Here is a 20,972-nt window from a genome sequence, read left to right as displayed (position 1 = left end):
CCCATGTCTACCAGCTGAATAGTATACAGGGCTAGGGGCTGCAGGGGGCTGGCAGGGGGCTGGCAGGGAAGGGGGGGCACCACCATGGAAGAGTAACTCTGGCTAATCTTTCAGGACAGGCCCAGGGGAGGACAGGAAGGCCAGACTGGAGTGGCCGATGTGAACCTAGTCACATCTAGCAGTCCACTGCCAGGCTGGGAGCCACACCGGACACACACGGGCATCGGGTTGTGAGCCTGTAGCTCCGCCTTAGTTCCAGCTCACAGGTTTGCAGTCCCCAGACATCCTCCCACCCTCCAAGGCCAGTCCAGTGCTTCCGGTTCTGGAGAATTTGCCCAGGCCTCTTGGCGGAGGTTGTCTGCTCTTGTCTGGGGCGGATGGGCTGGCGGATGCAAGGAGAAGGCCTCAGAGAGAGCCATCCCCGCTGATGTGTTGGAAAAGAGCCGTTTTCAGGGGGCTGGTTCTCCACCTCCTTCCTCCCCTGTGGGAAGGGCCAGTGCCACCCTTGGCCCAAGATTCGGTCCATCCCTGGTCAGCCCTGGGTGAGGGCAGCAGCTTACAATTCCCGGGCTCAGCGCGAAGCCTGCTGGCTGGACGGTGATCTGTGGGGGGGTGTCCACCGGCTTGGGGGCGGGGGCGGTAGCGGTGGCAGCGGGGGGCTGCGGTAGGATGGCCGGGGTGGTCTGTAGCAGCGGCTGGGCCTGGAACAGCGTCTGGGGCTGGGCCGCTGGCCGGGGCTGGGCAGGTGAGGAGGCCTGGACCGGCGGGACAGCTTGTACGGGTGTCGGGAGGGCGTTCAGCACGGCAGCTGCTACGGAGCAAGGCAGAGACAGAGGCACTCAAATGCCTAGCCGCAGCCCAGCGCGGCTCCAATCCCAAGGGATCTGGCACAAGAATGAGAGGGGGGTTGGGACAGCGGGGCAGAGGGGACAGGCAGCCGTGATTCCCTTGATCCTTGCAGCTCATGGCGGCATCTCTCATCCCCCCCACCCTTGGGCCTCCTGGAGATGCGTAGGTTCAAAAGCAGAAACTGAATCTTCTTGTGATCCTTCTTAGGCGTCTGGTCGAGGGGCGAACTCTGGCACGGTGGGGGGAGGGGGGCAGTCTCAGTTGGCTGGAGTGAGAGAGGCCTGCCGGGCCGGCCTGGTGGCACGGCCTAGAGTCCTGAGGTGGTGCAGCAGCTCTGTGGCTGGGTGCCTGGGACACCGGATCCAGACTCCAGGGCTGTCGCCCTGGGGGGCTGCGCGTTCTGAGTCCAACATGGCAAGCACGCGTGCAGGGACAGTAGTGTAGGGTGGTGGGGGGCCTGGTGCAGTCCTGGGGAGAGCTGCCGTTACCTTGCAGACCGGCTAAAGGTGGCTTGAAAATTCCCCCCGTGGGAGAAGCAGCTGTCAGTCCTGGGAGGGCAGCCACGGTTGCTGTAGGAATTGTCCACACGGCCAGCCCCTGCTGACCAGCCACTTGACCTGCAATACTGATGGGGATAAGAAGAGGTTGAGTAACCGCCCCTGCTGGAACCATAACTCCTGTCAGAACTGTGGCTAAGTTTTCCTGAGTCAAGACCTGCAAAAGCAAACAAGATTTCAAAAAGAAAAGAAAAAATAAAAAAAAAATCAACATTGACGGCGCAAACACCAGGTCTCTCAGACCCAGTTGAGCACAAACAAAGCATTCTGAGGGTGGTGGGGAAAAGGCCTGTGGCGGTCGGGAAGAGACCAGCCCTAGCCGGAGGCCCGACCCTGGGGGGGTGCGTGGACTGGACTATGGTGCCTTCAAAGAAGCTGCCCCAGTTGGAGACAGGGCCTGGCCCTGCTCACGGGACAGCAGAGGGTGAGCAGGCCTCTTCTGCCGCAGTCTGCTGCCTCCCAGGCCTTCCCTGGGCCCCAGCCCACAGGACCCGTGCTTTGTGGCCGGGAAGCAGAGCCAGGGGCTGGTGGAACCAGGTGGTTAAGGGCCTACAGAGGCCTCTGGGAAGCTCTGACGTTGGAGGCCCCTGCTGGATGCCTTGCAGATAGATCTGTGCTTGTAGCTACAGGTCACAGGGAGCACAGCACAGCCAGGGGGACCTGGGAGGCAGCTTCTCAGGGTGCTGGGGCGGCCCCCTGGCTCTAAATGAGGACTCCGAACAATCCATTAACTCTTCCAGGCATCCACCAGAGGGTCTAACTAAGGCCATTCATTCATTTAGTCATTAGATAAACAGAGATGCCTGTGGCCCGAAAGAGTTAACGTTATCTCTATAATCCTTGCTGGACCCAATGGTATTAGTTTGCAAACACAGATCTGATCTTCCCAGTGGGCCTAATCTGGGGAAGGGGAGAGGCCAGGGGTGCCCAGGAAGGTATTCCCTCCTTCAAGCCACAGCTCCTTCCCTGTTCTGCCCCGAGAAATTCCCAGCTCCCATGGCCACCCCACACTGGCTGTCCCATGCTTTGCTCCTGCCCAGGGCCCTCTGTTCAGCTCCCGGGGTGGCCCTTACCTGGGGGGCAGCTTGTACAGCCAGTGGTGTCAAGGTCTGCGATGCCTGAGGCTGGCTTGGGGCTTGGCTGAAGGTGGCAACAGCAGGGGCGGGGCTCGGAGGGATCCCCGGGAGAGACTTCACTTCATGGGCATTGAGAGAAAGGACAAGGAGTGAGCCCGGTGTGAGTAGAGGGGTCACCGGAGTAGAACATCGTGTTGTGGCTTGAAGTGCTAAACTCGCAGCCCCACACTGCATATTTGCATAACCCAAGACCAATCACCGGCCTTCCCTGGCCTGGGAGGCAGCTTCCCAAATGCTACCAGTAGTGAGAACGGAAGGCTGGAGGGCCCCGTGCCACACCTGGAGGTTGGCTACCCTCTTCCCACATCTAGTTGAAGAAAATGTAGGCCTATGCACAGTTGCCTATCAACTCTCCCATTTCCTGGCTCCACAGGACATGGTGACTTACTGCACAATCAGTAAAGGGGCCTGAAGTGAACGTGTGTCAGGGAGGGAAGGAGCTAGAATTGATGGGAGCAACTTCCCTTGGCTCATCCAGCAATTGAATCATTCATTGTTCACGTCTGCAGGTGACTTTTTGGATGCAGGTGCTGGCTTGGGGAAGGGGCAAGGATTCCTGTAGGGTGAGGTCCTTAAAGTGACAGTCCCTGAAAACGGGACAGGCCTCTGCCACCTCCAGAACACAGGGGCATTCCAATCCGGGCAGCTCTTCTCTGCCAGCGCCTGAGGACTGAAATCCGGCTGAGAAGCTTCACTGAGCTTCTAAAGGGACTTTCTTCCCGTGAAAGGGAGCTTTTCACCCAGCTGATGGCTTCCTCTTGCTGCTTTAGTCCAGAATTGGAGAACCCCACCAGGAAACCTCAGCAAAGCCGCACAGCAATGAGGAGAGGGGTTATTACTTAATACACAGTAAAATTTGCAAAGAAATGTATGTATTGGATAGCGGATGTTAGACCAGATTGGTGGCCACTTCATATTGGCTGGGCGTAGATTTCGAGGCCCTGAACTAAGCCCACCGAATCGGATGTCAGGGAGTGGAGGTCAGTGACCTTTCCTCTCTCTTTTTCCTTTTAAGCCCACTTGTGACACATCATGCAGCCAGAGGAGGAACCACTGAATAAGACAGCCTTCCAACCCTGCATTCCCAGCCCACATTTTCATCTGGAAAGGCAGTAGCCTAACTCAGGACTATACTGTTTACAGTATATAATGAAAAAAAAATCCAGTTGTTTAAAGGATCAAAGAGAAAACAGGCAACAACAAAAGTCTTCTAAAATACAAAGAGAAAACAAAACAGTAGGTTTATCTCCACCGTGGAGGAGAAATACATTTTAGCTACTGAAAAAAAGCCCAGAGAATATCAGGATACTCTGAATTCATAAAAATTTAAAAAATATTTTGCTTGACAAAATGTTATGAAATATTAAAAAAAAGGAAAGTGGGAAAACAGGCATGTGAAAAACATGAATGAAAAAAGCTTATCATCTAAAGAAATAGAATGTTCATTTTATTAGGATTTATTTCCAAAGTAGGACCAAGGGTCCAAGGGTTTGCCTACTTTTAGGGCTTTTATCACTTCCTGCTAGACTGCTTCTCAGAAAGACTGAACCAATTCACAGAACCTTCAGTAAAGTGCCTATTTCTCCATAGTGCCACCCAATCTAGGTTTTATCGCTGTTTATTAATTTTTCTGGCTTAACAGGCATGTGGTACCTTGTAGCCAATTACCGATCCTCTCATTGATAGATTTTGTATTTTTCCATGTGATGACCTCCTCTTATGTACACAATTGATTTCTTTTCTAAAGGAATTTGAGGGGTGCCTGGGTGGCTCAGTCGGTTAAACATCCGACTCTTGATTTTGGTTCGGGTCATGATCTCACAGTATGACTGTGAGCCGGCTCTGCACTGATAGCATGGAGCCTGCTTGGGCTTCTCTCTCTCTCCCCCTCTCTTTCTGCCCCTCCCCTGCATCTCTCAAAATAATTAATTAATTAATTATTTTAAAAAGGAGTTTGAGTGGATTACACCCCAAAGAAAAAAACATTTCAAAGGACCAGTACAAAGACACTCAAATATCACTGGTTATGGCAGTAAGAAACCAGAGAGCTTGACAGCAGCCAAAAGCAGAATTAGGTGTGTGAAATCGATGTCATATGTCATGGGCATATGAATAATATGGCAATAAGTGATCTACTACAATTCGCTCTTGGTGGCCACAACTACAAAAATACACACATGGACAAGAACTGGGTAGTAATTTAGAGTGATATAAATCACTAGTTTTCTTTTGATCCTGAAAAAGTTTCCCATTGGGCAGTTTCGTTTTAAGAGGAAACTTCTTTTCTTTTTTTAATTTCTTAATGTTTGTTTATTTTTGAGAGAGAGAGAGACAGAGTATGAGTGGGGAGGGGCAGAGAGAGAGGGAGACACAGAATCTGAAGACAGGCTCCAGGCTCTAAGCTATCAGCCCAGAGCCCGACGCGGGGCTCGAACCCACAAACCATGAGATCGTGACCTGAGCTGAAGTAGGACACTTAACCGACTGAGCCACCCAGGCGCCTGAGAGGAAACTCTTCTCAGGATTGCATATCCAGAAATATTCCATCAAGGCCACACTCTAAGATGGCGGCTTCTAGGGAGGTACCATCAAAATACCTCCCTTACCTTCCCGACGATCAATAAAATTCCTTTACAGAGAACAGAACTTTTGTGAAGCGGCTTCAATGTACAAACCTCTGGGAAGAAGATGCACACTACCATAACCGCACATGCTAAGATGTGAATAGTTGATTTAGGATCCATTTCCAAGAGCAGGTTTGGACAAGAAACAGAATTAAAGCACCAGACGAAATGAGATATGGAAGATGGTTGGAAGAGTAAAAAATGAAATTGGGGTCCCTGTGGGTAAACTGGGAAACGTCCTGAATTTTCTGAAAAGGGGCTCCATCCTCAACGTGGACAGGAGTGGGAAGAGTGGCCAGATGTAGACTCCTTGTGTTTGCTGCCGGCTCTCTAGGGTGCTGCCCTGCGGGAGCACGTGATGCCCCACCCTGGCCTCCACACAGAGCAGAGCATTTCCAGGCTAGGGGAAAATGGTCAAGCCTCTTGCCATTACTTTATTCAAAAGGAGAAACAAGAACCTAGGTTACTAGGGTGCCAAATGAATCTGTGTAGTGATTTGCAGGCAGAGTGAGGGATGTGAGGTCTTACAGTTTTCCTATGCAGGAGCTGCTCTTCCCCTAAAGCCTGTCTGTTCTCATTTGTTCTCTTCCAGGCTCTTCTTCTTGGTCCACCCCCACCAGCCCAGATCTCCAGTCCGAGGAAAGGAAGATAAGCAGAAGGCTAGGGGACATGGATCATGGAGTTCTGGGCAGGGGGTGCGGATAACTAGGGAGCCTCAGGTTTCCAGCAAAAGATGTCTACTCTGAAAGGTGTCAGTGAGGAAAGTCCATTAAAGGGGGCCCCATGGCCAGAGAGACATGCCTGGCACCAGTCCCAGCCTCTAGCACAGCCCTGGCTGTCATGCAGCTATACTGCAGGGTAATTAGGAGAGACGGTGTGGATGGATTATCCCTATCCATTCCCCCTAAGGGAGAATCAAGTTCCTCTTGCCCAAAAGTCGTCTTTGGAGGATACCACAAATAAGACACCAGTCTTGACTCACGCCAGCCCAGATGGGAGAAAGGAGCTGGGATTCTGCAAAGTCCTACCTAACCTACACGTTTAGTGTGGGGCAGGTAACATGCCCTCCTATCCCCAGCTGTTGGAACCTCTCAGACCCACCACAGAGGGTACTAGGTTGGAAAGGCTGCCAGGATCCTGAGGGTCTAGTCCTTTCTGCATTGGGCCTATCTGGAGCCCTCTGAGGTTAATTCAGTTCCTCAACTGAGCCCTGCGGCTCCCCTCCCACCTGACCCTGACCCAGCCCAGCTGAGATGTGGACGTGAATGAAACCAGAACTAAAGTTCCAGGGACACGGAAGGCAGGGCAGCCCTAGCAGCTGGGCAGAAGGACAGCTGTGGCTGGAGGTCGTCCAGTGGACAGGAAGACAAGACCCCGAGGCCACCCTGGCCCTAGGGACTGACGCTGGCCCTCCGAGGAGCCAGAGAGAGGGACTTGGGTGGACCAATGCCAGATAGGCGCAATGGCCTCGTACCAGTTGCCTCTGCAGAGGAGTCTGGGTTGTCTGGCCCAGCGTCACGGGCTGGTTCACTGGCTTCGGCAGGGCCTCTGCTCTGGGAGCCCTCGGCAGCGACGCCCTCCAGTCCTTTGCCCTCCTCCTCCGCAGAGATCTGGGCATCCACTCCAACTTCCAGCACGCGGATGGTCTCATGGCCTGACATCACGATGACCTGAAACCAGAAGACAGGGGACATTGCTGGTGGGGAGTGGCCAGTAGGCTTCCGGCTGGGGGAGAGAGGAGAGGGCACTTGGAGATGCAGACCTCTTGCCTGAGGGCTGCGTGCTGTGACAGTTCCACAGCCTGAGGCAGGCTGCAGCTCCCTGACCCCAGGCAAAGAGCTTCTGAAAGAAACCGGGGCCTGGTGACACAGGAAGGGCTTGACACATGCTAGAAAAAGCCCCACACAGCCAAACTGCTTGGGGATATTTCTATTTGCTCCCCGTCCTGGACTCAGTTCAGGGAGTGGTAAGTGACCTATCCCATAGCCTTCAAGGGTGTCCTCTTAGCTGCTAGGATATTAGACTGCGGTTATGAAGGACCCTAACTAACACCGTATCCAGAACTTGGGGTGGGCCAAGAAGCAGATCCCTCTTCACTTCTCTTGAAACCTTACATAAGTTCCCTCAAAGGTAAAGGGGATGGTAGTCAATGCTCCACTGTGTTGAGTAATTTTTTAGGCTCATGGTTCCAAAACTCTGGGGTAAAGGCCAAGGTTTCTCTGGCACGCTAACTTCCTGAAACTAAGGTCAGGAATATTGTAGACGCAGCTGCTGGTCTCACCTCCCCCCTGGAGCCCCACCCCCCTGGACTGGAGCCCCACCTCCTCCACCTGGAGCCCCACCTCTCCAGCCTGGAGCCTTGCACCCTGTGGACCTGCGGGGCCATCCCTGCCATCTGCTTGAGCATGCCCTCGCCTGGAGGGGACCTTCCATGTCCCAGTGGGGGAGGCAGCCGCTGGGAGAAGAATACTTGGTCTTCTTCCCCTGCTCAGACAGCCAGCACTCAGCTCTCCAGCACTGGCATGCTTTGAATTGGATCATTCAGGAATCAGAGACTTTCTGTATGTTCAAAATCTCTGTGTCAGGCCTCCCCAGCACTTTGCCGTACCCGAAGGCACTTCCACAGCACAGTCCTCAAAACGGAATCCAGCCATAGATTGCTGGAAAAAGTGACAATGTGACCTGTCAGGGGAGTATGAGTGAAATAAACCTCCAAAAGCAATTTCTTTTCTGACTTAAACTTGGTATGAGGGACTTCAGTCCAATTACATCTAAAGAGATGTTAATCTTCTTCTTCCTTTAAATAATTATGTAATGAATGTTCACTACAAAAAATTATAAAATATGTATAGGAAAAATAGAGTAAATTGCCTGGTGTTCAAATCTTTTCCTTATGTAAACTTGTACATATTTGTATATAATTTTAAATTTTTTATTTATTGTTCTATCTCCAATGTGGGGCTTGAACGTAATCAAGGGTCACATGCTCTACTAAGACAGGAATCCCATTCAAGTTTTTATATTTTAATTTCACTTTTTTAAAAAAGTTTATTTATTTTGAGAGAGAAAGAGACCATGAACGGGATAGGGGCAGAGAGAAAGAGAGGGAGAGAGAGAATCCCAAGCAGGCTGTGCACTGTCAGCACAGAGCCCAATAAGGGGCTCGAACTCATGAACTGTGAGATCATGACCTGAGCCAAAAACCAGGAGTCAACTGCTTAGCTGACTAAGCCACTCAGGTTCCCCTAAGCTGTGACTTTAAAAAGTGAAATTAAGGGGCTTCTGTTCAGTTGGTTAAGTGTCTGACTCTTGATTTCGGCTTAGGTCATGATCTCATGGTTTGTGAGTCTGAGCCCTGAGTTGGGCTCTGCAATGACAGCTCAGAGCCTCTTTGGGATTCTGTCTCTCTCTGCCCCTCCCCTGCTCCTGCATGCATACACAGGCACCTCTGTTCTCTCTCTCTCTCTCTCTCTCTCAAAATGAATAAAATAAACTTAAAACAAACAAACAATAAATAATAACGTCACAGCTTAAGTCCCCAAGCTCAGCCCCCGAAAAGTCCTACCGGTAACTACATCTGGATGGGTGAAGTCAGCGCAAATTTCGGTAAGAAACAGACGCTGACAGGCTCTATGGAGCGTTCCTCCTGCCACACCCCAGGGTCCATCACCCTCACTCCCCAACCTCTTCCTGCCCCAGAACATACCTGCTCATTGACGGTCAGCGATGACTCTGGCCCGGCTCCAGGATCCATGGTCACTTAGGGTGGGGTGGGGGGCGGCCCACACCTACCACAGCCTGTGGGATGACACAGGATGGGAAAAGCAAAGGCTGATGTGACACAGTAACATAATTTCTATACCATCTCACAAAGTTAGGAGAAGAATGCAAGAAAGGGAGAAAAATCTTAAGTTCTCCCAAGTATCTGTAGAAGTAAAGGAAAAGAGGATGCTAAGGACCCTAAAACTCAAGTGTCTTGCTTCCTACAGCATCCCAAGAGAGCCTCCACTCAGGAGGATCCAGGGTGACAAGAGGAAAGACAGGACAAGGCACCCGTCTCCCAGTCTACAGGGAGAGAGAGCAGACCCAGCAGAACCCAAGCTGACTTTGACCCAGACGTTCAGAACCTCAGACACAGGAAAGGAGCACTCTATCAGAAGGCTTCTCCTGGGAGGAGTCTGAGCAGACTTCCTGGAAGAGATGGTAAAGACCTGAATCAACTGAAACAGTAGTCCCAAACTTGATTGTACATGATCACCACCTGGAGCACGTCTTAAAAATGCAGGCCCCAGATTCCCCTGAGAGACTGATTCAGCAGGCAGGTCCCACAGAATAAGCTCTTTAGTGATTTGGTGGCAGTGACCTAAGGACCACACTGGCCTTTAACACCAGGGCCAGGACAACAGCCCAGATGGTGAAGCTGGCTGCCAGATGCAGCGAGAGCGAGTGGGAGGAGCCCTTGTGAAGAACAGATTCTCAGACCATAGAGTCATAAGAAATAAAGGTGTAAAGCGGACAAATACTCATACAGAAAAGAAGGCAATTGACATTTACATTGCACGCCTATAGTGCTAGGTGTTTATGTAACAGTTAGTCGTGCTCATTACTCATGCCGGCTGGGGGATGGGAGCGTTATTACCGCCATGGTACAGATGAGGGAACTAAGCTCAGAGAAATGTACTAGCTTCCCCTCTTTCCCTTCCTCGTCCTCATTCCACCCTGGGCTGGCTGACAGGTTTTCCTTGTCCGGTTGTTTTCTTGATTGAGGTAAAATCCACATAACATAAAGTTCACCATTTTAACTATTTTAAAGCGTAAAACTCCATGGAATTTAACACATCTATAATGTTGTGCAACCATCACCGCTACTTAGTTCCAGAACATTTTTGTCATCCCCAAAGGGCACCCCAAATCCATTAGCAATGATTCCCTTTCTCTGCCCCCACCAGCCTCTGGCAGCCACTAGTCTGCTGCTTCTCTGTGGATTTGTCTCTTCTCCATTTTTCATATAAATGGGTTCATACAATAAGTGGCCTTCATGTCCGGCTTCTTTTACTTAGCAAAATGTTTTCAAGGTTTATCCACATTGTAGCATGTATCAGGACTTTAATCCTTTTTATAGCTATGGAATAATGGATAATATGGGGTGGGCTTTCTTTATGGGGATGGCTGAGAGAGAGGCAAACCAAGATTTCATTTCCAAGATGGAAAGCACATCTTACTCAGCTGTGACTTGACCAGAACTCGAGAGGTGTGTGCCAATCCACCACCTCCCCCCACAAGTGGTTCAAGAAAAAAACCCTGTAGGGGCACTAGAGTTGCTCAGTAGGTTAAGTGTCTGACTTATGATCTCATGGTTCAGGAATTCGAGCCCCACGCCAGGCTCTGTGCTGACAGCTCAGATTCTGTGTCTCCCTCTCTCTCTGTTCCTCCTCCACTCATGCTCTGTCTCTTTCTCTCTCAAAAATAAATAAAAACATCTAGGGGCACCTGGATGTCTCAGTCGGTTAAGCATCTGGCTTCGGCTCAGGTCATGATCTCATGGGTCGTGCGTTCAAGCCCCGTGTTGGGCTCTGTGCTGACAGCTAGCTCAGAGCCTGGAGCCTGCTTCGGATTCTGTGTTTCCCTATTCTCTGACCCTCCCCTGCTCATGCTGTCTCTCTCTGTCTCCCCCCGCCACCCCCCGCCCCACAAAAACATCTAAAAAAAACGAAAAAGAAAAACTCTGTAAATGCAACACTTAGACAATGATTGAGGAACAGAAGGTCTTCATTTAATCGCTGTTACAGCATGGTAAAATATCTTAAAATAGAGATTGAAGAAAACTATCAGACCTTTTCATAGAAACCAGTATCTTCTCCAGGAAGAAACCTCAGAAACATTTTTTTTAAGTTTACTTTTTTTTTTTTTTTTTTTTTTTTGGTAATCTCTACACCCAACCCAACCCAGGATTTAAAGTCACTACCCCATGATCAAGGGTCATACGCTCTACTGACTGAGCCAACCAGGTGCCCCTGGAATTTCAAGGACATTTTAAACACATAGATAGTAAATCTGAAGGAAATAAGTATTTGGAAAATGCCTTCAAGAATATCAATGCATGTGAATGTAATGATTTGATACTGGGTCATGCAATGGTCTCCAAAATAATTTTGTGAATGAGAACTCCCAAACGAGGATCTGGGAGATTAAACGAGCATCATGGATAGATCAAAGAATGACTTGTGTTAGTTACAGTTGTTTGAAAAAGAGGTGGAGAAGCTGTAGTCAGCTACATCTGAGAACAAGTCTCAGCCTTGCTCAGTTGACAGACCACCCTGGGTAGATGACCGATTGCTACATTATAACAGAAATGAAGAACTGGGGCACCTGGGTGGTTCAGTTGGTTAAGCTTCTGACTCTTGATTTCAGCTCTGGTCATGATCTTACGGTTCTCGAGTTTGAGCCCCGCATTGGGCTCTGCACTGGCAGTGTGGAGCCTGCTTGGGATTCTCTCTCTCTCTCTCTCTCTCTCTCTCTCTCTCTCTCTCTCTGCCCCACCCCTGCTTGTGCTCTGTCTTTCTCTCAAAATAAGTAAACTTAAAAAAAAATAGAGAACTTATAGGTGTTTAATTCATATTTTTTCTCTAGATATCTTTGAAAATGATAATATAATTAAAAGATACACTTTTTTCCATACTTATACAATTTAAAGGGAAGATCTAAACCATTAGAGCTTAGAGGATGGTATCCTGATGAACATCAATTTAGGGCACCTTTTTATATAAATGTAAACTAAAATATAAAATGAAAATTTAGTATTTTGGACAAATTTTCCAAAGAAGATTTGACATTTAACAAAATGTGAAAAAAATTAATCATGATTAAAAAATAATTTGGACAATTCTGGAAGTCAGTTTTAATACATTGGTTTTTACTGTGGTAAAAAATTTTATTTCAAGGGGCACACTGTTGGGGTACCTGGGTAGCTCAATTGGTTAAGCGTCTGACTTTGGCTCAGGTCATGCTCTCATGGTGCATGGGTTTGAGCCCTGCATCAGGCTCTGTGCTGACAGCTCAGAGCCTGGAGCCTGCTTCAGGTTCCGTGTCCCCCTCTCTCTCTGCTCCTCCCCTGCTCATGCTGTCTCTCAAAAATAAATACACGTTAAAAAAATTTTTTAAAGGGGGGCACCCTGCTGGCTCAGTTGGTGGAGCATGTGATTTTTGATCTCAGGATTGTGAGTTTAAGTCCCATGTTGGGTGTAGAGATTACTTAAAAATAAAATCTTAAAAATTTTATCTTTCGGGGCACCTGGGTAGCTCAGTCGGTTAAGCATCCGGCTTCGGCTCAGGTCATGATCTCACGGTTTGTGGGTTCAAGCCCTGCGTCAGGCTCTGTGCTGACAGCTCAGAGCCTGAAGCCTGCTTCCGATTCTGTGTCTCCCTCTCTCTCTGACCCTCCCCTGCTCATGCTGTCTCTCTCTGTCTCTCAAAAATAAATTTAAAAAACATTTTTATTTTAAATGTTTTTTAAAAAGTCCAACCTGGTGAACATCTAAACCAAAACTGCTCTAAAAATGCCTTCCTCTCTCTTCATTTTATGACCCTCGTTTCCCTTCATTTACCACATAATTCCATCTGGATGCTCTAGAAGGTAATTAAACTTGTATGTCTTGAAAAAAAAATCCATTGCATGGATATACCAGATTTTGTTTATCCATTCCTTGACTGATGGATGTTTGGGTTGTTTTTACCTTTTGACCATGTGAATCGTGCTTTAATGAATTTTTGTATACAAGTCTCTGTTTGAATATTTGTTTTACTTGTTTTAAATTCTTTGGCATATATGCCTAAGAATGTTACTGCTGGCTCACCTAAGAGGTTTTAGGGTCTTCACCCTTTGGCAGAATGTTCTCTGGCCAAAGAGGCAAGGAGATCCATGAGGTTCCTTCTCTCCCTTCCCTTCCCTAACCACCTAGAGTAGGGATAAAAGTAAGGGCAAGAAATTCAAGACATGTAGCAATTTGAGAAAAGAGGAAATAAGGCCTCCCTTTTTAGGTATAACAAGGGGGTAGAGGAGGGGCAGAGGAATTTGCTGGAAGGGCTAGTAGGCATCTTCCAACATCACTGGGACTCTAGCCTCATTCCTGGGTGACGTCCTCCTCCAGATTTTGTATATGGGAAACTTCTATGAGTTTTGTCAAGAACTTGACAATTTACCACCACTTCTGAATGGGAATTGGGGTGAGCCATGAACTTTGTTGCATAAAGAAGTCAGGAGTGTCCAACTCTAGACTTTATCTTAGGTCATTGTCTCATGGTTCCTGGTTCGAGGCCTGAGTTGGACTCTACATTGATAGTGTAGAACCTGCTTAGGATTCTCTCTCTCTCTCTCTCTCTCTCTCTCTCTCTCTCTCTCTCTCTCCCTCCCTCCCTCCCTCCCAAAATAAATAAATAAACTTAAACAAAAAGTCAATTAGTAAGTCATTTGCAACTTCAAATAAAAAGCAGACACCAAACTAAGAGTAAGGGTACGCAAGGTAAATTTGGGTCCATTATAGTTTGATATGTACATTTCATGGAGGAAGAATTTTCCAATCCCAAAGTCCTTTAGGCGGGATTCATTGGTAGCCAGTCATTGTGGGGCAAGGAGCATCTGTTCAAGAGGGGCTTAAAGCCTGCTCATAGCCTCATTGTGGCCCCTGACTCCTTACTGCCAACCATGGTCATTCACAGTAACTGTCCACTTTGTGGCTATGTTATTAGAAACATTCAAGTAGTAGAGAAGGTGCAGGTAATTCTAAGAATTTTTTAATGTTTATTTATTTTTTGAGAGACAGAACATGAACAGGGGAAGGGCAGAGAGAGGAGACACAGAATCTGAAGCAGGCTCCAACACAGGGCTCAAACTCATGAACCATGAGATCATGACCTGAACCGAAGTTGGCGGCTTAACTGACTGAGCCACCCAGGAGCCCCAATTCTAATATCCTTTCTGCTCTTGAGATTCTATGAGCTTATGTGGACCTGGTTTCTAAATATCTAGTCCTTTCTGTCAAGGACAATGTCAGTCCTGGCTCAGAGCCTCTGGGCACACACAGGCCCACTCTAATCCACCAACCAGGCTTCAGCACACCGGAAATGCAGGCAGAACAGAGACGAAGGCTCCCTCATTTCAGGCCCTAGAGCTTACTTACCTCCCTTAGTCTTGGCTTTAGATGGCTCCTCTCATAGATATGCATGGGACACAGACACCTCTCTGATAAGTAGACACTTAGCATTGTGACTCTGAGCTGTGTCCAGTGTGTCCCCCCAGTTCAGTATCTGTGGAGACTTACTCCTGGACCTAGCCCCACCCCCTTGCCAGGAACATTCCACATTTTTCAAGCCCTAGGCTGTGCCTTGGTCTCACTGATTAGTCAGCCGTGTTTAGTGTTTAGTTTGCTTTTTGACCAGTTCCCTACTGACTGGGGCAAATATTCATTTGAACGGCCTCCTTTGAGCTCATGATGCCATGCAGTGCCCACAGCCTGACAGCCAGTGAGGAGAGATGATCCAAAATCTGTTCTAAGAGCAGGGACTCCTGTGATCACGTTGGCAGGAAGCGCTCCACTACACACACAGATCACAGGGAGCTGCTCCGGGTGAAGCTGGGATGGGAGCCAGAGCCCACCCAGAGCCTCCTCCTTTGTCTTCCTTCTCCAGTGAGCGGACTGAAAAACACCTGAATCAAACCTGGCACAGCACCCTGGGCTGGTGACCAGATGGTTCATTTATCCCTCGCTTTCCTGTGCTAACATCTCAAAACACAGGTAGCCTCGGGAGAGGACGAACTGTGTGTGCTCAAGCATTTGCTCACAATCCGAAAATCCAGATCTCCAGGACCATCAAGGAGTTCCCCGTGGAGGGAATGAGTCAGGGGACCTGGTTCTCTGTGTCATTCTCCTCTGGCAACTGCTCTGGGCTTGCTTAGGGCAACATTATCTAAGACACCAGGGACATCAGGAAATCCCAAACAAATCCGAACCCCCTAGAGTAGCTGGAGATCCTCCTAAAAACAATTCTGAAATTTTTCATCCCTTATTTATTCGACAAATATATGTTTTTTAATTTTTTATGTCTTTTTTTTTTTTTGAGAGACAGAGGCAGGGAATGAGTGAGGGAGGGACAGAGAGAGTGAGGGAGACACAGAATCTGAAGCAGGCTTCAGGCTCTGAGCTGTCAGCACAGAGCTCGATGCAGGGCTCAAACCCACGGACTGTGAGATCATGACCTCAGCTAAGGTCGGATGCTTAACTGACTGAGCCACCCCAGGCACCCCTCAACAAATATTTCAGTGGCTACTGTGTGCTGGGCATTGGGGATACGAGGGGAAAAAAACATTTGCCAGCTTTGTCAAGAAGCCTTCAGTCTGATGTGGGAGTCATGGAAATAAAAAGATAACTACCACGCAGCACGTTTCAGTGTCATGGTGGATAAAGCGGATGTGGTAAAGGAGCCACCGAAGGGATACCTAATGCAATCTGGTGTGGTCCTTTCCCCGTTCCATGACTGCGTGTGTTTCAGACATGACATTTTATGTATGACAATGGGGCGCCTGGGTGGCTCAGTCTGCTCAGTGGTTGACTCTTGATATCAGCTCAGGTCATGATCTTGTGGTCATGGAATCGAGTCCCATGTCAGGGAGCCTCTCAACCCCCCCACATCCCCTCCTCCACTGGGCATGGAGCCTGCTTATGATTCTCTCTCTCCCTCTGCCCCTCCCCCACTACTGCTCTTTCTCTCTCAAAAATAAACAAACTAGGGTTGCCTGGGTGGTTCAGTCGGTTCAGCCTCCGACTTCAGCTCAGGTCAGATCTCACGTTTGTGGGTTCGAGCCCTGCATCAGGCTCTGTGCTGACAACTAGCTCAGAGCGTGGAGCCTGCTTCAGATTCTGTGTCTCCTCTCTCTGCCCCTCCCCCTCTAATGCTCTGTCAAAAAAATAAATAAATAAATAAATAAACAAACTTGAAAAAAATCTTACACCACATAGAGGAAAATGGAAGTTCTTGTATGGAATTCAGACTTTTAACTCAGACTCATTTCTGTGTTTCTTTTGTTGCTGTTGTCACTGTTTTAGAGACAGAGCGCGTGTGTGCACGTGAGTCTTAAGCAGGCTCCACGCTCGGTGGGGAGGCTGACACGGGGCTTGATCCCATGGCCCTCAGATCATTATCAGAACTGCAATCAAGAGTTGGATGCCTAACCAACTGAGCCACCCAGGCGCCCCTTCATTTCCATGGTGTTAATCCCTCCCTTAACACATAATGTGGTTGAGGTTTTCAAGGTGTGAAACGCCTTCTCATTATATACTCATGTAGGGAGGTGGACGGTACTCTGTGTGCAGTTAGTAGACTCTAAGGAATGGCTGATTAAGCTGAAATTAGTTTTACCTGTATTCATTTGAAAGAAAGTCACATTTGTTGTGACATAGGGCACCTGGGTGGCTCAACTGGTTAAGCGTCCAGCTCTTGATTTTGGCTCAAGTCATGATCTCATGGTTCATGGGATGGAGCCTTGAGTCCAACCCTGTGCTGACAGCACAGAGCCTGCTTGGTATTCTCTCTCTCCTCCTCTCTCTGCCTCTCTCCCGCTCTTTCTCTCTCTCTCAAAATAAACAAACAAGGCTTGTTTATTTATCTCTAGGCTTAACTGCTGGCATTAGAATCTCCAGCTCCACACTACTTTTATGTTTAAGTTGTTTCCCTACTTACCTCTTGCAGAGCTGCCATTCAAAAAGGCCACAATGACAGGAGGCAGGAGACTGGCGGATTAGCACAGACTGGTAACCAGGGTTGAACTGAATCACCTCCTCACTTCCTCCCTAGGTGGGCTCACTCCGTCACACAAGCACCAAATCTAAATCTCTGGCAGGGACCTCCTCTGGGAACTTCGGCCTCATATATCCAAATGCCTACTGACTGTTCATATCATCTCATACTCTCCCTGTTCAAAAGCAAACTCTAGATTTCTAGCTCAAACCTGTTCCACCTGCAAGGAGCCTTCCCCATCTCGGCCAACGGGCAACTACATCCTTCCACAGACGCTCAGGCCAAAAACCCTGCCATCGCCCTTGCCTGCCCTCTTACTGCTCACATTTACTCCTTCACCGAATCCCATTGGCTCTCCCTTCCAATATGTCTGGAACCCCCCGGCCTGTCACTGCCACATTGGTCCACACAGCCTTAGTACGTGGTGTGTGTGAAGTAGGTACCCCCCTCCACACAAGGATAATCTGCCATTTTCTTAAATCATCGGACTCCAGGCAGGCCGCCACCTGTTTCGAGTCATTATTGCCTGATGGATGTTCCGCATCCCAGGACACAGATATCCCTGCTGACATCTGCTGAAGAATAATCATCATTTATAGTTTATTGGGACACATGCCCTTTGCACATATATCACAGGGCGCACCCTCTGAAGATAGACTGTTGGGTTCATAATCTCAGATTTGATATTTACTGAGGCACTTGGGTAGGCTCAGTCGGTTAAACATCCAACTCTTGGTTTTGGCTCAGGTCATGATCTCACAGTTTCGTGGGTTCGAGCCTCGCATTGGGCTCTGCGCTGACAGTGTGGAGCCTGCTTAGGATTCTCTCTCTTCCTCTATCTCTGCCCCTCTCCCACTTGCACTATCTCTGTCTCTTTCAAAATAAATCAGAAAAAAAATTATAAAAGATTTCTTTACTGTGAGACCTGGACGTGGACCTAACCTCTCTATGCCTGTTACCATATTTGAAACAGGGCTAGTGTTGTAGTAAATTGCATAAGGGTTCAATATATCTTAACTATTATTATTCAGTTCTGACACCAGCCCCCAGGCCATAGAGCAAATACACACAGAAGCCTTACCAACTGTGTGACTTTCCACCAAGGGGCAGGTTACTTCTGTTTTCCCAGGGATAAATAATACGAGAGCTCACCTGGGAATTATTGTATAAAACCCTAAGAACAATTAGCTATTATTACTCCCACTTTTATAGATAGAAAGCTGAGGGTTAAAGAGAGGTAAGGGTATAGGCTTTGGTAGGAAACCTAGACTCAAATCTCACCTTGGCCATCAAATAGCTGTGTGACCTTGGACTACTGACTTACTCTCTCTGAAGCTCAATTTCCTTATCTTTCACATATCTTTAAATGGAAAGATTTTATGGGATTGTTATAATGGTGATATGAAATCATGTAAGTAAAATGCTTAGGATGGTGGTCTTAATATGACTCCCAGGTTTATCGACGGGACAATGGCGGTAGAGAAAGGTCAGGTGATTTGTCCAAGGGCACAGGAAAATCCATGGCAGGCTCAAAATTTAAGTCAGTATCCACCTGCCCCAGATCCCTATCCTAATACAATACCAAACCTCCTCTCTGGAAATGGACCTATTCTGGCCCCAAAGGATCAGGACACATTGGAAAATGGAAGTTCCCAGTTCTCCTCCAGTGCCACTCCTCCCCTGCCCCCCATTCGTGAGCAGAGATAAAAGGCTTGGCAAGCTCTTGGTAGACCAGCTAGGTATACACGTGGGCCAGAAAAAAGCGAAGAGGGAAAAGATAGGAAAATAGTGAATGACTTTAATTCCCATTTTCCAAACTACCATTTATAATCTTAGACATATTTAGGCTAACCGTAAACCTAGTTTAACAAGGACACATTTAGATTTAGTTCCCCCCCCCCCCCCGTACCCTTTCCTTTGTGCCCAAACATGATTCATCCCAGGCAGGGTGAGACGGGGGTGCAAATGAAATGTGAAAAAAGTCGTTCTATTCCCCCACCAGACTGTAAGCTCCAAGACACATCCACTTATTAACTTACCTCAGTGCCTAGTACAATACCTTGTACATAACAGGGGGTCAATGACTATGAGCCAAACACATAAACTAAGGAATGAGGTCGTATCACTTGGCTTCCTCATATTTCCTTCTCCCTCAAAACACAGATCCTATTTCAAATTTTTTGCCCTGTTTGCAGTACTAGGACTACTTAAAAATTATTTCAAACAAGTAGCAATAGGGGCACCTGGGTAGCTCAGTCGGTTAAGCAGCAGCCTTCGGCTCAGATGGTCATGACCCCCCAGTTCACGGGTTCAAGCCCCACTTCAGGCTCTCTGCCTGGAGCCCGCTTCAGATCCTCTGTACCCCTTTCTTTCTTCCCCTTTCCTGCTTGTTCCCTCTCTCTTTCAAAAATAAATAAGTAAAAATTAAAAAAAGAAAAAGAAGTAGCAATAAGTTCTGGAGAACCCTGACCACACTTACCCCTTCCTACTGTGGCAACCCAGCTTCTCTCCCATTCCCTCCATGAGCTCACTGACCCACATTTTGACATAGAAAGAGCTTGGGGCTTAAAGGCAGAAGCCCCAGGTTGAGTACTGCTTCTCCTTAAGTAATCTCTTTAAGCCTCAATTTTCTTATCTGTAAAATGGGGCTAAATAACAGTACCCACCTCATGGGTCATTGTAAAGATTAAAGTGGTAACAATTACCTAAGGCGTTTAGAAAAGGGCCTACCACACAGCAAACGCTATGTAACTGTTTTTTACTATCACTGTTTTCATTTTTAATTGAAGTAAAGCATGATATGAAAGTTTTCAATTGCAAAGTGTTACCAAATGTAAAAGATTACTTGTATGATTTTACAGGCAGTAAATATTGGGGAGGGTGAAGTGATCTCATCGCCCTCTGTCTCTCTCACACACCATCATCACCATCATCATCACTCTACGATACGTGTTCCTGCCGTGCCCTCCACCCAACTGCTACCCCCACCTAAACAGAAATGAAAACTCCATGACAGGGTAAGTTCTATCTGTATTATTCAGAACATGGCACATATTAGGTATTTTTGTTGGACCAATAAACAAAATTAATGAAGTTCTACTGCACATGTGCAAAACATCAAAAAAACCAGGTGGCAGAAATATCACCCTGAGAGCACCAGGACTTCTGTCAAAAGGGAATATATGGAATTATTCCTCATTAGGCCCTGCTTGTCACTCACTGTTGGCTGCCTTAAAATACCAAAATAAGGAGAGGAGGGATATAGGTCTATGGACAATTGAAGACCAACCTCTACTTTTGGAACAAGGAATAGGCAAGAGCAGATGAGGCTAAAAATCTTTGCAAACAACTTCTTTTCGTTTGCCCAGAAAGGCTTCCTGACAGTGTTTTATTTTTCCCTGCCCTGCAGCAAGACTATTCTGTGTTTCAGGCTTCCAATCACAGCTGAAAGGGGGATCCCAACGCTAAAGTGGGGATTAGAAGACACCCTGGGGCTCCCTTGGCCTAGTCGGGTGAGAATGGCCAGGAAGCACCTAACGGGCCCATTATTATGACTATTTATTAATAATAATATCGTTATTAAATATTTATGAAGCGCTCATGCTCTGCTCGATGGTGACCCTCCCACCATTCCCCCACCCTACCAGCAACGCCTGGGTTCCTAACCCTGAGTCCCACTAGTGTACTGTGGCTGGGGAGAATTATGACAGGCATCCCAGGCCGCCTCAGTTGACCTTAACCGCCAGGAACCCAGGCGTTCACGTTCTCCCGCGGGGCAAGAATCAGCTTCTGGTAGCCACCGGGTCTGTGTACGTAACGTCCGCTCGGGTCCGTACCCCGTCAGGGCTCCAGGGGCAGAAACGGGGAGGGGCCAGGTCCAAGCACCCCACGGGGTCCACCTGGCGGCCGCCCCCTCCCCTCCCCGGGTCCCGGCCGGCCCACGGGCGGACTAGGGCGCGGCCCCCGGGGTCTCCCGCCCCAGGCGGGCGGCCGCGCACTGTCCCACTCCCGGAGCT

At 48.3% G+C, this 20,972-nt stretch overlaps 1 protein-coding gene across 2 annotated transcripts in view; it reads right to left on the bottom strand.

Moving 5' to 3' along the window:
• The window catches only part of POU6F1 (POU class 6 homeobox 1), a 29,346-nt gene that overhangs the window by 7,012 nt on the left and 1,362 nt on the right, over positions 1 to 20,972 (bottom strand). The window contains exons 1-6 of one of the 2 annotated variants that reach the window (XM_029953462.1): positions 14,343 to 14,360; positions 8,873 to 8,964; positions 6,641 to 6,836; positions 2,480 to 2,601; positions 1,338 to 1,563; positions 561 to 811 (exon numbers count right to left, since the gene is read on the bottom strand). In XM_029953462.1, the coding sequence (XP_029809322.1) occupies positions 561 to 811; positions 1,338 to 1,563; positions 2,480 to 2,601; positions 6,641 to 6,836; positions 8,873 to 8,920 (843 nt within the window). In that variant the 5' untranslated portion in view covers positions 8,921 to 8,964; positions 14,343 to 14,360. Of the gene's footprint in view, positions 1 to 560; positions 812 to 1,337; positions 1,564 to 2,479; positions 2,602 to 6,640; positions 6,837 to 8,872; positions 8,965 to 14,342; positions 14,361 to 20,972 lie in introns of those variants that run through there. The other variant, XM_029953463.1, reaches the window with a different exon arrangement.

The sequence above is a fragment of the Suricata suricatta genome, chromosome 10, assembly GCF_006229205.1.
Source record: "Suricata suricatta isolate VVHF042 chromosome 10, meerkat_22Aug2017_6uvM2_HiC, whole genome shotgun sequence".
Lineage (NCBI taxonomy): Eukaryota > Metazoa > Chordata > Mammalia > Carnivora > Herpestidae > Suricata > Suricata suricatta.
The sequence above is the reverse complement of the archived record's forward strand: the minus strand, read 5'-3'. Positions and strand labels throughout refer to the sequence as shown.